Source organism: Scyliorhinus canicula, chromosome 2, assembly GCF_902713615.1.
Source record: "Scyliorhinus canicula chromosome 2, sScyCan1.1, whole genome shotgun sequence".
Taxonomy (NCBI): Eukaryota; Metazoa; Chordata; class Chondrichthyes; order Carcharhiniformes; family Scyliorhinidae; genus Scyliorhinus; species Scyliorhinus canicula.
In genome coordinates this window covers 263,184,343-263,200,578 of record NC_052147.1, presented here as the reverse complement: position 1 = coordinate 263,200,578, position 16,236 = coordinate 263,184,343, and the positions used below count along the sequence as shown (strand labels likewise).

Here is a 16,236-nt window from a genome sequence, read left to right as displayed (position 1 = left end):
GGGGCTGCCGTTCAATCAAGCCCGACATAAATTCCGCTACCTGGGGATCCAAATAGCCCATGACTGGAAAGGGATCCACAAATGGAACCTCACCAGCCTGACGGAGGAAGTTAAAAAGGACCTGCAAAGATGGAACACACTCCCGCTCTCCCTCGCGGGGAGAGTTCAGACGATCAAAATGAACGTACTGCCCAGGTTCCTCTTCCTGTTTAGATCCATTCCGATCTACATCCCCAAGGCCTTTTTCAAAGCGCTGGACAAACTCATCATGGCGTTCGTATGGGGGGGTAAAAATGCTAGGATCCCAAAGAAGGTCTTACAAAAAACAAAAACCAGGGGAGGGCTAGCCCTCCCGAATCTACAATTCTACCACTGGGCAGCAACAGCCGAGCGAGTAAGGGGATGGATCCAGGAGCCAGAGGCTGAGTGGGTGCGTGCGGAGGAGGCCTCCTGCATGGGAACCTCCCTCCGGGCCCTCGCCACGGCAGCACTCCCATCCCCACCCAAAAAACACTCCAGCAGCCCAGTGGTGACAGCCACCCTCCAATCCTGGAACCAACTGCGGCAGCAACTTGGCCTGACCAAAATGTCGAACAGGGCTCCCATCTGCAACAACCATAGGTTCACACCAGCACTGACTGACGCCACCTTCAAAAGGTGGAGGCAGGACGGGGGGACACTGACAGTCAGGGACCTATACACGGACGACAGGATCGCAACACTGGACGAACTGACAGAGAAGTTTCAGCTAGCTGGGGGGAACGAGCTACGGTACCTGCAGCTCAAAAACTTCCTACGAAAGGAGACAAGGACGTACCCACAACCGCCACGACAGACACTACTGGAAGACCTACTGGACGCAAGTATCCTAGAGAAAGGGAACTGTAGTGACATGTATGACCGACTGGTAGATAGGGACGACACCGTACTGGACGCAACAAGAAGGAAATGGGAGGACGACCTGGGGATGGAGATAGGGTGGGGACTCTGGAGCGAAGCACTGCATAGGGTCAACTCCACCTCCACGTGCGCAAGGCTCAGCCTGACGCAACTAAAAGTGGTACATAGAGCCCACTTAACAAGAACCCGTATGAGTAGGTTCTTCCCGGAGGTGGAAGACAGATGTGAACGGTGCCAAAGAGGCCCGGCCAACCACGCCCACATGTTCTGGTCTTGCCCCAGACTCGTGGAGTACTGGACAGCCTTCTTCGAGGTTATGTCCAAAGTGGTGGGAGTGAGGGTGGAGCCATGCCCGATAGTGGCGGTCTTCGGGGTTTCAGAACAGCCAGATCTATTCCTGGGGAGGAGGGCGGACGCCCTTGCCTTTGCCTCCCTGATCGCCCGCCGTAGAATCCTGTTTGGCTGGCGGTCAGCAGCACCGCCCAGAGCTGCGGATTGGCTGTCCGACCTCTCGGAATCTCTCCAAATGGAGAAAATCAAATTTGCCATCCGAGGGTCGGACGACGGCTTCCACAGAACGTGGGAGCCATTCATGCAACTGTTCCGGGACCTATTTGTGGCCAATGTACAAGAGGAAGAATAGTCGGGGGAAGGTAGCGGGAGGGGCTACAGGTTCGGTACGGGGGTTCGATGGCTAGCTAAGGCCCAAAACCAAACTAAATAAACATGTTGGGGGGGGGGGGGGGGGGGGGGCGGGCACAGTTACTACTACGAAGATGCTTACCTGTAAATATGTATGTTAATTTTTGCGTGTTTGTTTGTTGTTTTTTTTTCTCCTAACAATTTGTAACTTGTTCAATATAAAATATGAAAACTGAATAAAAACATTTATAAAAAAAAAAAGAAATTACAGCATAGAAATAGGTTATTTGACCCAACTGGTTTATGCTGGTGTTGTGCTGCACATGAGCCTCCTCAAAGAACAAAGAACAATGCAGCACAGGAACAGGCCCTTCGGCCCTGTACTGGTCATGGTACCACCCTTGGCCAAAACCCTTAGCACTTCTTGTGCCGTATCACTCTATACCCATCCTATCCATGTATTTGTCAAGATGCCTTTTGAATGCCGTTAATATATCTGCTTCTACAATCTCCCCTGGTAACGCGTTCCAGGCACTCACCACCCTCTGTGTAAAAAACCTGCCTCGCACATCTCCTCTAAACTTTGCCCCACGGTCCTTAAACCTATGCTCCCTGGTGAGTGACCCATCCAACCTGGGAAAGAGTGCCTGCCCATCCATTCTGTCCATGCCCCATATAATCTTGTGGACCTCTATCAGATCACCCTTCAACCTCTGTCGTTCTAATGAAAATAGTCTGAGTCCATTCAACCTATCATAAGAACATAAGAACTAGGAGCAGGAGTAGGCCATCTGGCCACTCGAGCCTGCTCTGCCATTCAATGAGGTCATGGCTGATCTTTTGTGGACTCAGCTCCACTTTCCGGCCTGAACACCAGAACCATTAATCCCTTTATTCCTCAAAAAACTATCTATCTTTATCTTAAAAACATTTAATGAAGGAGCCTCTACTGCTTCACTGGGCAAGGAATTCCATAGATTCACAACCCTTTGGGTGAAGAAGTTCCTCCTCAACTCAGTCCTAAATCTACTTCCCCTTATTTTGAGGCTATGCCCCCTAGTCCTGCTGTCACCCGGCAGTGGAAACAACCTGCCCGCATCTATCCTATCTATTCCCTTCATAATTTTATATGTTTCTATAAGATCCCCCCTCATCCTTCTAAATTCCAATGAGTACAGTCCCAATCTACTCAACCTCTCCTCGTAATCCAACCCCTTCAACTCTGGGATTAACCGAGTGAATCTCCTCTGCACACGCTCCAGTGCTAGTACGTCCTTTCTCAAGTAAGGAGACCAAAACTAAACACAATACTCCAGGTGTGGCCTCACTAACATCTTATACAATTGCAGCATAACCTCACTAGCCTTAAACTCCATCCCTCTAGCAATGAAGGACAAAATTCCATTTGCCTTCTTAATCACCTGTTGCACCTGTTAACCAACTTTTTGCAACTCCTGCACTAGCACACCCAAGACTCTCTGCACAGCAGCATGTTTTAATATTTTATCATTTAAATAATAATTCCATTTTCTGTTATTCCTACCAAAATGGATAACCTCACATTTGTCAACATTGTATTCCATCTGCCCTAGCGCTAGCCCATTCACTTAACCTATCCAAATCTCTCTGCAGACTTCCAGTATCCTCTGCACTTTTCGCTTTACCACTCATCTTAGTGTTGTCTGCAAACTTGGACACATTGCCCTTGGTCCCCAACTCCAAATCATCTATGTAAATTGTGAACAATTGTGGGCCCAACACTGATTCCTGAGGGACACCACGAGCTACTGATTGCCAACCAGAGAAACACCCATTAATCCCCACTCTTTGCTTTCTATTAATTAACCAATCCTCTATCCATGCTACTACTTTACCCTTAATGCCATGCATCTTTATCTTATGCAGCAACCTTTTGTGTGGCACCTTGTCAAAGGCTTTCTGGAAATCCAGATATACCACATCCATTGGCTCCCTGGTATCTACCGCACTGGTAATGTCCTCAAATAATTCCACTAAATTAGTTAGGCACGACTTGCCCTTTATGAACCCATGCTGCGTCTGCCCAATGGGACAATTTCTATCCAGATGCCTCGCTATTTCTTCCTTGATGATAGATTCCAGCATCTTCCCTACTACCGAGATTAAGCTCACTGGCCTATAATTACCCGCTCTCTGCCTACCTCCTTTTTTAAACAGTGGTGTTACGTCTGCTAATTTCCAATCCGCCGGGACCACCCCAGAATCTAGTGAATTTTGGTAAATTATCACTAGTGCATTTTCAATTTCGCTAGCCAACTCTTTTAGCACTCTGGGATGCATTCCATCAGGGCCAGGAGACATGTCGACCTTTAGCCCCATTAGCTTGCCCATCACTACCTCCTTAATGATAACAATCATCTCAAGGTTCTCACCTGTCATAGCCTCATTTCCATCAGTCGCTGGCATGTTATTTGTGTCTTCCACTGTGAAGACCGACCCAAAAAACCTGTTCAGTTCCTCAGCCATTTCCTCATTTCCCATTATTAAAACTCCCTTCTCATCCTCTAAAGGACCAATATTTACCTTAGCCACTCTTTTTTGTTTTATATATTTGTAGAAACTTTTACTATCTGTTTTTATATTCTGAGCAAGTTTACTCTCATAATCTACCTTACTCTTCTTTCGAGCTTTTTAGCAGCTTTCTGTTGCCCCCTAAAGATTTCCCAGTCCTCTAGTCTCCCACTAATCTTTGCCACTTTGTATGCTTTTTCCTTCAATTTGATACTCTCCCTTATTTCCTTAGATATCCACGGTCGATTTTCTACCGCTTGATCTACCGCTTCAACCCCAGTTGATCTAATGCTTTCAGCATATCCTTCATTACTTTACCTTCATACTCATCTGACTTCCCCTTAAATGCATCTATGCTATTTTCAAATATTCTCAATTGCTCCATGGAATTGCATGTTCTGCATTCTAACTAATCTAGGTATATAGGTTTCTCTTGAATTCCTTATTTGATTTATGAGCACAGTAAGGAGTCTTACAACACCAGGTTAAAGTCCAACAGGTTGATGTGGAATCACTAGCTTTCAGAGTGCAGCTCCTTCATCAGGTGAGTCACAAACAAGGGGGTCATACCACATAGAATCTACAGTGCAGAAGGAGACCATTCAGCCCATCGAGCCTGCACCAGCCCTTGGAAAGAGCACCCTACTTAAGCCCACAACTCTGCCCCATTCCCGTAACCACTGTGGCAGCATGGTAGCATAGTGGTTAGCACAAATGCTTCACAGCTCCAGGGTCCCAGGTTTGATTCCTGGCTTGGGTCACTGTCTGTGTGGAGTCTGCACGTTCTCCCCGTGTGTGCGTGGGTTTTCTCTGGGTGCTCCGGTTTCCTCCCACAGTCCAAAGATGTGCAAGTTAGGTGGATTGGCCGTGCTAAATTGCCCTTAGTGTCCAAATTGCCCTTTGTGTTAGGTGGGGTTACTGAGTTATGGGGATAGGGTGGAGGTATGGGCTTGGGTAGGGTGCTCTTTCCAAGAGCCGGTGCAGACTAGATGGGCTGAATGGCCTCCTTCTGCACTGTAAATTCTATGAAATTCTATGAAACCCAGCAACCCCACCCAACTCCTTTGGACACTAAGAGCAATTTAGCATGGCCAATCCACCTAACCTGCACATTTTTGGAATGTGGGAGGAAACCGGAGCGCCCGGAGGAAACCTACGCAGAGACGAGGAGAACGTGCAGACTCTGCACAGACAGTGACCCAAACCGGGAATCGAACCTGGGACCCTGGAGCTGTGAAGCGACAATGCTAACCACTGTGCTACCGTGCCGCCCTAAAGTGATACCAAATGGAAGGCGATGCACAAAGAATCCAGATGTGATGGGTAGTGGTCCAAATGGGGCATGGGTGCCTCACAGGCGATGGGCTCAGAGGGAGGGAGGTTGAATTGAGGAACAGACTTCTTCTTGAGGCTGCTAGCTTTTTTCTTCTGTGTTGCTGACATCCTGCACAGTCTGGTGAAGACAGGTGTGCTGGAGAGAGTGATCCGAGTGTGCTGGACCAGTATTTGAATATGGTGTTGGAACCAGCCGGTAGAGAGTGGTGGATAAACCAGTTGACAGATTACCACGTCATTCGGAGGGGAACGCGCCTGTGCATAATTAATGAGATTCCAAGTCCCACCATTCTGACCAACGGGACAGGTCCCATCAGAGCAGCCCATCACCAAACTTGGTCTCAAAATGGGAGAATTCTGCCCTATGTGTGATCTAACCAAGGTTCTAAAAATAGTTAACCTTTCCACCTATCGATTCTATTCTTCTCGAAATAAACTCCTTTTTTTCTCTCCATTTCTTAATGGCCAGGTTAACCTCCATCGCTACTTTTAATGATTTGTGAATCTTTGTTCCCAGATCGCTTTGTCCATTTCCCCTTTCAGACATCCCATCACCCTTATTCATTTAGCCTCTCAAAATATTTGGAATAATCTATGCAATAGATGACCACTGTAAATGTTACCACAGAACCAGAGGCTGCTCTCCCTCTTTAGAGCTGGCTGGTGGTGATTTAACCTGAGGGTCACCATACCTCAGGCGAGGGGCAAGGTTGAGAAGGCAGGGCCTTCATGAATAACCTCAGCTGGTAGGGGAATTGAACCTGCGCTGCTGGCTTCGCTCCGCTTCATGAACCAGCCATCCAGCCAGCTGAGCTAATCGACTCTAAGGAGCTGTGCTCCGAAAGCTCTTGAAACAAACCTGTTGGGCTTTAATCTGGTGTTGTAAGACTTCTTACTAATTTAAATTAGATGACCAAACTCCAAATGGAAGCAATAATTCTGTTGTAGAGACGAAAAGCCACATTAAAATTTCAAAAGGTAACCATCACATCGAATTCACCACATAAAATCGTGGGCATGGTGTCCCTTTTCTGTGCCCCCATAGCATCAGAGTCGTGCTATGCAAAAGGAGGCCATTTGGCCCATTGTACGCATGTTAAACACTTTACCCTACCTTTTAACTCACCATGGACAATTCCACAAAAGACCTGCTACCTAAAAGAATTACATACTATCTAATCTTCTTAACTGGACTTTGTTTTGAAAAGTTTTATAATGTAATGTAGTTTGCTTAGAAAAATGACAAATAAATCACTATTTAATTTTTGTGTCTAAAAAACGCTGATTTGTTTCTCTCTTTGTGACAGGAAATGTTTGATGTTATCCTGGATGAAAACCAGTTGGAGGATGCATGTGAGCATTTGGCAGAATACCTTGAAACATACTGGCGTGCGACACACACCCCCAGCAGCGCACCACTGAATCCATTGCTGGGCCGAAACCTAGGTAGTACTGCACTGTCAACATATCCTACAGCTATCTCTGGGTTGCAGGTATGAACACAAACAATGTGGTTACCTGTGGAACTAATGGGACGAAGTAAGCCATGACCGATATGTCATCCCAAATATTTGAACACCTCGGCCTCTTGTACCAAGGTGTGCAAATGTTAAATTATTTACCCGAGCTATGAAGTTCCTCATCCGATGGGCGTGGGTCAATGCCACAAATTGATAAGAAATTTCTGTCACCTCTGGGCAGCACTGTAGCACAGTGGTTAGCACAGTGGTTAGCACAGTTGCTTCACAGCTCCAGGGTCCCAGGTTTGATTCCCAGCTTGGGTCACTGTCTGTGTGGAGTCTGCACGTTCTGCCCATGTGTGCATGGGTTTCATCCGGGTGCTCCGGTTTTCTGCCACAGTCCAAAGATGTACAGGTTAGGTGATTTGGCCATTCTAAATTGCCCTTAGTGTCCACAAATGTTAGTCTGGGTCACGGGGTTAAAGGGGATAGGGTGGAGGTGTGGAGCTTAAGTAGGGTGCTCTTTCCAAGGGCCAGTGCAGATTCGATGGGCTGAATGGCCTCCTTCTGCATTGTAAATTCTATGATTCTTTCAAAGAACTTTGCATCATGCTTGGGTAGAGGTACGCCCGTAGGGGTCACATTTTTTTCCCTTGCCTTTCTGATCTTGGCATCATAGAATCTTACAGCACAGAAGTCAGCCATATGGTCCATCATAGTCATAGAGTTTTACAGCACAAAAAGTGGCCCTTTGGCCTAACTGCACCTCGTATATGCGCCCCCCTAAAAATCACCCATCTATTTTCCGTCACTTGTCTGTCTTATATGCTATGGTGTTTCAAGTGCTCCTCTAAATGCTTCCTTAAATGTTGTGAGGGTTCCCGCCTCTCCCATCCTTTCAGACAGTGAGATCCAGATTCCCAACACCCTCGAGATGAAAATGTTTTTCCTCAAATGCCCTCTTAATCTCCTGCCCGTTACCCCTGGTAATTGACCCCTCTACTGAGGGGAAAGATTCCTTCCTATCCACCCTATCCATGTCCCTCATAAATGTGTACACCTCGATCAGGTTCCTCCCTCAGCCTTTTCTGCTCGAAGGAAAACAACCGCTGCATATCCAGCCTCTCTTCACAGCTGAAACACTCCAACCCAGGCAACATCCTGGTGAATCTCCTCTGCACCCTATCTGGTGCAATCACATCATGCCTGTGTCACACCCAGCTTATCAACATATTAAATTAATAGAGGATATTTTGTTGCTGGATAACTTACTCTTAACAATTGTAAGAAGATAAGCATTGATATTTTGGTGAGAGCTAGGCCCATATTGCTGTCAAATGAATAATTTATGGCTTTGGTCAATACCTATATCCCAAATAGAATCTAAGTGCTGTTAATGACATAGATTTGTGCCAATCGCACTGCAATTGCTTGAATATCAGTTGATGACTTTGACACTTTAGAGGCTTTCCCATTACTTGGCATAGGACTGGCTACAGAGTCGGATTGACTATATAATGGGAATTAGAGGATGTTCCAAGAGACTGAGAGGAACTTGGTGCCATCTCCTCAAGTTGTCTGTGCTAACACACAACTTGTCCTGACATCTCTTTCAAGTGATCGTTGCCTAAACCCAACATCCTTCCAGGCCTTGAGTTTAGCCAAACTAGTTTATTAAAACAGTAAACCTTTTGAAAATTCTGAAATGTTAGAATCGTAGAATCCCGACAGTGCAGAAGGAGACCATTCAGCCCATCGAGTCTGCACCGACCCTTGGAAAGAGCACCCCACCCAGTCCACGCTCCCACACCATCTCCCTAATCCAGTAGCCCCACCTAACCTTTTGGATACAAAGGGGCAATTTATCATGACTAATGCACCTAACTGTCTTTGGACGGTGGGAGGATACCGGAGCATCCAGAGGAAACCCACACAGACACGGGGAGAAAGTACGAACTCCACAGAGGCAGTCACCTGAGGTCGGAATTGAACCCGGGTCTCTGACGCTGTGAGGCAGTTGTGCTAACACTGTGCCACCATGCCGTTCTTAAAAAACACAACAACTACAACACTACAAATGGTCTCAAATATTAAGAGAAATGTTTTAATATGCACAGGTAGCAAAGCACATGTACTAGCAGGAAAGCAACAGAAAGTGAGATCCTAAATCACGCAATAACACCAATTTATATTTATATGGCACCTTTCACATAATGAAGCAACCCAAGGTGCTTGAGACGAGCATTATAAAACAAAGCAAAACACTAACCCACAAAAGAAGATATTGGACGGGATTTGCAACCTTGTCCATTGTGGGACCCGTTACGAGCGAGAATGGAAAATTTGGCATCCGGCCAAAACTCCCATTAACCTTCAGCAGCTCCGGAAAATTCCAGCCGCGAACAAAGACGGAAGATTTCAAACATTAGACCAAACATTTGGTCGAAGAGGTAGGTTTTAGGGAATGCCTTAAAGGAGGAAGTGAGTCACGGCAAACCGTTATTTATCAGACTAGTCTGTGGATAGACCATGGTGTTTCCCCAAAGGTGAGTGATAGAGGCCAGAATGTTCCAGCCGTTCAGCCTGGCTTGATTTTCCGGACCCCCAGATGGCGCACCCCACCACGGGCTTCACTGCAGCGAGGGGCAGATTCAATGGGAAACCCTGTTGACACTGGCGGGACCAAAAAATTCCCCCGCCAGCCAATGACAGGCTGCCTCCACCGGCGTGAAACACCTGGCGAGTTGTATGAATAATCACGCCAATGATCTCTGCTTTTTTTGTCATGTATAAACACTTGAATGTTTGAATGCAGAGCTGAATTTCAACATTTGTTAAAGATATCTAAATTGGAGATGCGGCAAACAATGAGGATGGTACCAATAGACTGCAACAGGACATAGGTGGGCAGACAAGCGGCAATGGAATTTAACACAGAGAAGTGTGAGATAATGGCCAGAGATAATGGGCCCAATGCATTTTGGCAGAAGAGCTGGGCAGAGAAATTATAGGGCGAAATGTAATCCCCGCCTGCCCTGGGGTAACTTTGGAGTTGGGTGGGGGCTCGTATTTAATCGGCTGGGAGGGTGTCAGCTGAGCTCCCTGCCACCTTCCCGCCTCTGCCCCAATTAAGCCTGTGCTGGGAAGGCTTGTGGACAGCAGTTAATGCCCTTTTCAGGACCTCAAGAATGTACCTGGATAGAGGGACTTGGGAGTGGCAAGACATGCTGAGAAAGTAGTGAGAAAGTCATGTGGGATCTTGGGCTTCATAAACAGAGGTATTGAGACAAGAGCAGAGGAGTTATGTAGAACTTTTATAATGTTCTGGTTAGGCCACAACTAAAGTATTGCATCAATTCTCATCACCACACTTTAGGAAGGATGTGAAGGTGCTTTAGAGGGTGCAGCAGAGATTTACCAGAATGAATATGGTCGGACAGTGCCCTGCCACTGCCCTTGTGCCAAGTTGGCAGTGCCAGGCTGGCAATACCAAGGACATGCCCTCTGGGGAGCCCCATTGAGTGCTGGGGGGGCCTGTGCTTGTGGTGGTGGAGGGTGTCAGCATTGGGGTGGTGATGGTGCCTACATTGTGGTGGAGAGACCTGACGCCAGTGAAGGGGGGGCATCAGTGCCCCGATCCTCGGGTGGTGTGGGGGAGCTTGCCCTGATGCTTGTGAGGGGGGAGGGGGGGGGAGGTTGCGTCGAGCCTGTGAAGGGTGGTGGGGGCAGTGCCTTTGATGAGGCATGAAGGATGGGGTAAGCTGTGCGGTGCCTGTGAAGGGGGGAATGGAGCCCTGATCCTTGGTTGTGGGGAGCTTGCCCGTGTGCTAGGATAGGGGGATTGGGAATATATCCCCAATGCTTGTGGGGGTAGGTTGGGCCGGAGATTGTGAAGGGTGGTGCCCGAGATGAGGAGGGGGTGCTGTGCCTTTGATGAGAAGGAGAGCAGTTGGCTGTGATAACGAGGTGGGGCCTGTGATTGTGAGAGGGGCAGCAACAGTGATGAGGTGGGGTGGGGAGCCAGAATGCCCGTGAGGGGTGGTGGTCGAAGCCTCTGAGGGGAAAGGGTGGGGGGTGAGGGAGGGGATGTCGAGTCACCCCGATGCTTGCGTGGTGGGGGTGTTGTTGTGCCTTGATGCTTGTGGGGGGAGGGTCCCAATGTCAATTGGGGGGGAGGCGAGGGTCCTGTTATTTAAGTCAGACATCAGTCTACCTTTGAATTCCTGGCCTTGTTGGCTTCTTTATGCTCTGCCCCTCCAGCTGACTGATTCTCGCCTCCCCTTTTAAAATGCTCAACACGGTGAGAAAAGCTGAAGTGAATCCGGCGAACTTCACATCGGCGTTCCCGCCAGAGCCAGCACAGAAATATTTGGAAAGATTCTACCAGATATGAGTGAATTCAGAATGAATAGCAGCACTGGTTCTATGCACAAAATAAGTAAGACATTAAATAGGAAGTCAGCACTTTTAGACTTGTGCATGGGATAGTGAGGAACCTTGTCAGGAATGTTGATGTTCTCAAACAAGTGAAACCATTCCCCATCAAAATATGGACAGTCGATGCTGTAAATACCTTTAACAAAATCTTCTGGAGCATGTTGTAACCTGATTAATTTGAAGGCTGTTTTCCAAACGGAATCTTTCCTTTTTCATGGTAAACAATCCTTCCATCACCTGCTGAGTTTATCCGGAATTTTCTGTTTGTATTCCGTGCTTCTTACTTTTTAATGGTGTTATGGGCACCTTCACCCCACTTAAGTCAAGGCCTCTGCTCATTATATATACGCTATGTTGGTTCACGCCAAGGAGGTTGTGTATTTTGGCTATTGTGTCAATCGGGAAGGACAAAACCTAGTAACGTATAAGGTACAGGCGATAAAGATGAACCCTGCACCATGAGACCCCACGGAGCTCTGTTCATTTTTAGAGCTTACAAATTATCACGGGCATTTCATTCTGAACCTGGCTACCGTCCTGGCCCCCTTTCGTTTGCTGTTGAAGAAGCGCCACCCCTGGGTTTGGGGTGCGTCCCAGGCGACGGCCTTTAAGGATGGAAAGTGATGCTTACCCTCTTTGAAACAGCTGACTCATTTTGACTCGTCCAAACCACTGTATGTGACATGTGATGCCTCACTATATGGCATAGGAGCGGTCCTGTCCCATTGTATGGGTGATGGCCGTGACCATCCGTTTGCCTCCTGGACGCTGATGGCAGCTGAGAGGAACTACACCACATTGAGGAGGAGGGCCTTGCCATTGTTTTTGGTGTCAAACGTTTTCACCAATACATCTACAGTTGCCATTTTGTCATCATAACTGACCGTAAGCCGCTACTCAGCCTCTTCCGTAAGGACAAGGCAGCCCTGCCACGTTTGGTGGCCAGAGTTGGATGCAGCTATCACGATGTTGGCCCATGACTGTCCCATTTGTCAGGAATATCTTCCCAGCGGCAGCACCCTTACATCCCTGGGAGTGGTTGGTTTGCCGTTGGGCACGCGTCCATGCGGATTTTCCTGGTCCTTTTTTTGGGGTCGATGTTTTTGATCATGGTGGATGGCCACTCAAAGTGGCGAGAGGTCATCCCACTATCACTCACTTCTGCTTGGAATCCAGCGAGGACCCAAGGCCTGGGGTGTATATTGTACTGGCGGCAGCAGCTACCACCTCCCTGCTGGTGCTGCCAGTCAATGGAGCTGCCAGGCTCTGGCCAGCAGCTCCTGGTGGGTGGGACCTCCACCCCAGAGTCTTTAATCCCAGTGGAAGGCCTGCCGCTCCCCTGTCAAGTGTCTGATTGCAATAAGCTCTGGATTTTGGATTTGATTATTGTAACGTGCACCGAGGTACAGTGAAAAGTATTTTTCTGCGTGCAGCTCAAACAGATCATTTTGTACATGAAAAGAAAAGGAAATACATAATAAGGCAACGCAAGGTCCTCAATGTAAATACATAGACACCGGCATCGGGTGAAGCATACAGGAGTGAAGTATTAATCAGGTCAGTCCATAAGAAGGTCACTCAGGAGTATGGTAACAAAGGGGAAGAAGTTGGTTTTGAATCTGTTAGTGTGTGTTCTCAGACTTCTGTATCTCCTGCCTGATGGAAGAAGTTGAAAGAGTGAGTAAGCCAGGTGGGAGGGGTTTTTGATTATGCTGCCCGCTTTCTCCCGGCAGCGGGAGGTGTAGATAGAGTCAATCAATGGGCGGCGGGTGCGTGTGATGGACTGATCTATGTTCACGACTCTGTGAAGTTTCTTGTAGTCTTGGGCCGAGCAGTTGCATACCAGGCTGTGATGTAAAAGTTGGTACGTGTCAGTGTAGACATGCCAAATTTAAAGTAAAGGTGCTGTTGTGCTTTCTTGGTAGTAGCGTCCACGTGGGTGGACCAGGACAGGTGTTTGGTGATGTGCACACCTCGGAATCTGATACTGCTAACCATCTGTAAACCATCTGGTTTAGCTCACTGGGATAAATCGCTGGCTTTTAAAGCAGACCAAGCAGGCCAGCACGATTCCCGTACCAGCTTCCCCGGACAGGCACTGGAATATGGCGACTAGGGGCTTTTCACAGTAACTTCATTGAAGCCTACTCGTAACAATAAACAATTTTATTTTATTTTATTTTATTTATTTATTTTATCGCCACCTCGTCCCGTTGATGCTGACAGGGATGTGCACAGTACTTTGCTTCCTTAAGTCAATGGCCAGCTCTTCAGTTTTGCTGGCATTGAGGGTTAGCTTGTTGTCGTTATACCACTCCATCGGGTTCTCTATCTACCTCCTGTATTCTGACTCGTCGTTGTTCGAGATCTGACCCACTATGGTCGTGTCATCAGCAAACGTGTAGATGGAGTTGGAACCAAATTTTGCCACGCAGTCGTGTGTGTACAGGGAGTATAGTAGGGGGCATAATATGCAGCCTTGCGGTGCCCCGGTATTGAAGACTATCATGGAGGAGGTTTACTACAGGCCTCCCAACAGCCAGCGGGAGATAGAGGAGCAGATAGGTAGACAGATTTTGGAAAAGAGTAAAAACAACAGGGTTGTTGTGATGGGAGACTTCAACTTCCCCAATATTGACTGGGACTCACTTAGTGCTAGGGGCTTAGGCGGGGCAGAGTTTGTAAGGAGCATCCAGGAGGGCTTCTTAAAGCAATATGTAGAGAGTCCAATTAGGGAAGGGGCTGTTCTGAACCTACAACTTCACTTTTTCCATCAACCTGTCATGGGAAACTTTACCAAATGCCTTACGGAAGTCCATGTATATGACATCTACAGCCCTTCCCTCATAAATTAACTTTGTCACTTCCTCAAAGAATTCTATTAGGTTTGTAAGACATGACCTTTCCTCCACAAAACCATGCTGCCTATCACTGATAAGTCTATTTTCGTCCAAATGTGAATAGATCCTATCCCTCAGTATCTTCTCCAATAGTTTGCCTACCACTAACGCCAAGCTCACAGGTCTATAATTCCCTGGATTATCCCTGCTACCCTTCTTAAACAAAGGGACAACATTAGCAATTCTCCAGTCCTCCTGGACCTCACCCGTGCTCAAGGATAGATTGTTTGGAGACTTGGGCGGAGAGATGGCAGATGGAGTTTAATCCGGACAAATCTGAGGTAATGCATTTTGGAAGGTCTATTGCAGGTAGGGAATATACAGTGAATGGTAGAACCCTTAAGAGTATTGAAAGTCAGAGAGATCTAGGTGTACAGGTCCACAGGTCACTGAAAGGGGCAACACAGGTGGAGAAGGTAGTCGAGAAGGCATACGGCATGCTTGCCTTCATTGGCCGGGGCATTGAGTATAAGAATTGGCAAGTCATGTTGCAGCTGTATAGAACCTTAGTTAGGCCACACTTGGAGTATAGTGTTCAATTCTGGTCGCCACACTACCAGAAGGATGTGGAGGCTTTAGAGATGGTGCAGAAGAGATTTACCAGGATGTTGCCTGGTATGGAGGGCATTAGCTATGAGGAGCGGTTGAATACACTCGGTTTGTTCTCACTGGAATGACGGAGGTTGAGGGGCGACCTGATAGAGGTCTATAAAACTATGAGGGGCATAGTCAGAGTGGATAGTCAGAGGCTTTTTCCTGAGATAGAGGGGTCAATTACTAGGGGGCATAGGTTTGAGGTGCGAGGGGCAAGGTTTAGAGTAGATGTACGAGGCAAGTTTTTTACACAGAGGGTAGTGGGTGCCTGGAACTCGCTGTCGGAGGAGGTGGTGGAAGCAGGGACGATAGTGATATTTAAGGGGCATCTTTACAAATACATGAATAAGGGGGGAATAGAGGGATACGGACCCAGGAAGTGTAGAAGATTGTAGTTTAGTCGGGCAGCATGGTTGGCACGGGCTTGGAGGGCCGAAGGGCCTGTTCGTGTGCTGTACTTTTCTTTGTTCTTTGTGGTGTTGTTCTTTATTCTTACTGATTGTGGTCTATGGGTGATAGATCTGTACTTTGGTTAATATATCTTGTGTGTTGCTGCACTATATATCACTCGACAGAACTTAAAACTGAGCTTCATGCGTGAAGTAAATTGTACCTTTATTCAGTCAGTTTTCAAATGTTTCTTGATCAGGTCAGTTTGCTTGCAAATACAGAATTTTTAAATAGTTTGTTTTGTCCAAGCAAATACACTGAGTTGAATTCAATACAAATTACAGCTCTTGATGATTTCTTCAAATTAAAATACACAATATAGAGAAGTTGAAAATAGACAAAATGGCGGCTTTCAGAGCAAAGCACAGGAAATAATTAAAGAAATGAAGTAAGATGATTCCGGAATGAATTGTTCAGAGCGGCACCTATTTTTAAGGTAATTGCTATCGTTAATGTCCTGTCCCCTTTCTGTCTGTGATTGGCTTGTAATAATTATAGTTCATTTTATTCAATAGAAATGGCTGTCCAAAGTTTGGCATGGGGTGACTGTGATATTCCGTTCCCACCAAACTTTATCAGTTCTCATGAACACTGAACTAGGAACTCTGCCCAAATTTACATACTAACGCATGTGTCTGTCTGGAGTTTCAATCTGATCATTCTCATGCTATTCAGCAGTTTTCACTGTTTTTCTGTTTGAACTGTGTGACCTTAATGAACCATTTTAATGCTGAACCACTTTAATAAACCATTTTGATTCTGAACCATTTCTTCCTTTTAAACTTATTATATATTAAAAGCTAGATTTCTCTCAATGGGTCAGAAACTCGAGGATCCAGTTGCAGAGTGAGGAGCCAAGTGCTAGATTTTGGAGCTTTGATATGAGCTTGGCTGGGATTATGGTGTTGAAGACAGAGCTGTCGTTCACTGAAATAAATGGCATGGAGCTCTCGCCAGCTCTCCAGCTG

The 16,236-nt window shown here is 46.9% G+C and overlaps 1 protein-coding gene across 6 annotated transcripts in view; it reads left to right on the top strand.

Annotated features, from left to right (window-relative positions):
• The window catches only part of cacnb4a (calcium channel, voltage-dependent, beta 4a subunit), a 403,331-nt gene that overhangs the window by 375,734 nt on the left and 11,361 nt on the right, over nucleotides 1-16,236 (top strand). For 5 of the 6 annotated variants that reach the window (XM_038790022.1, XM_038790026.1, XM_038790023.1 and 2 more), the window contains one exon: nucleotides 6,735-6,920. In XM_038790022.1, the coding sequence (XP_038645950.1) occupies nucleotides 6,735-6,920 (186 nt within the window). The remainder of the gene's footprint in view (nucleotides 1-6,734; nucleotides 6,921-16,236) is intronic. The other variant, XM_038790027.1, reaches the window with a different exon arrangement.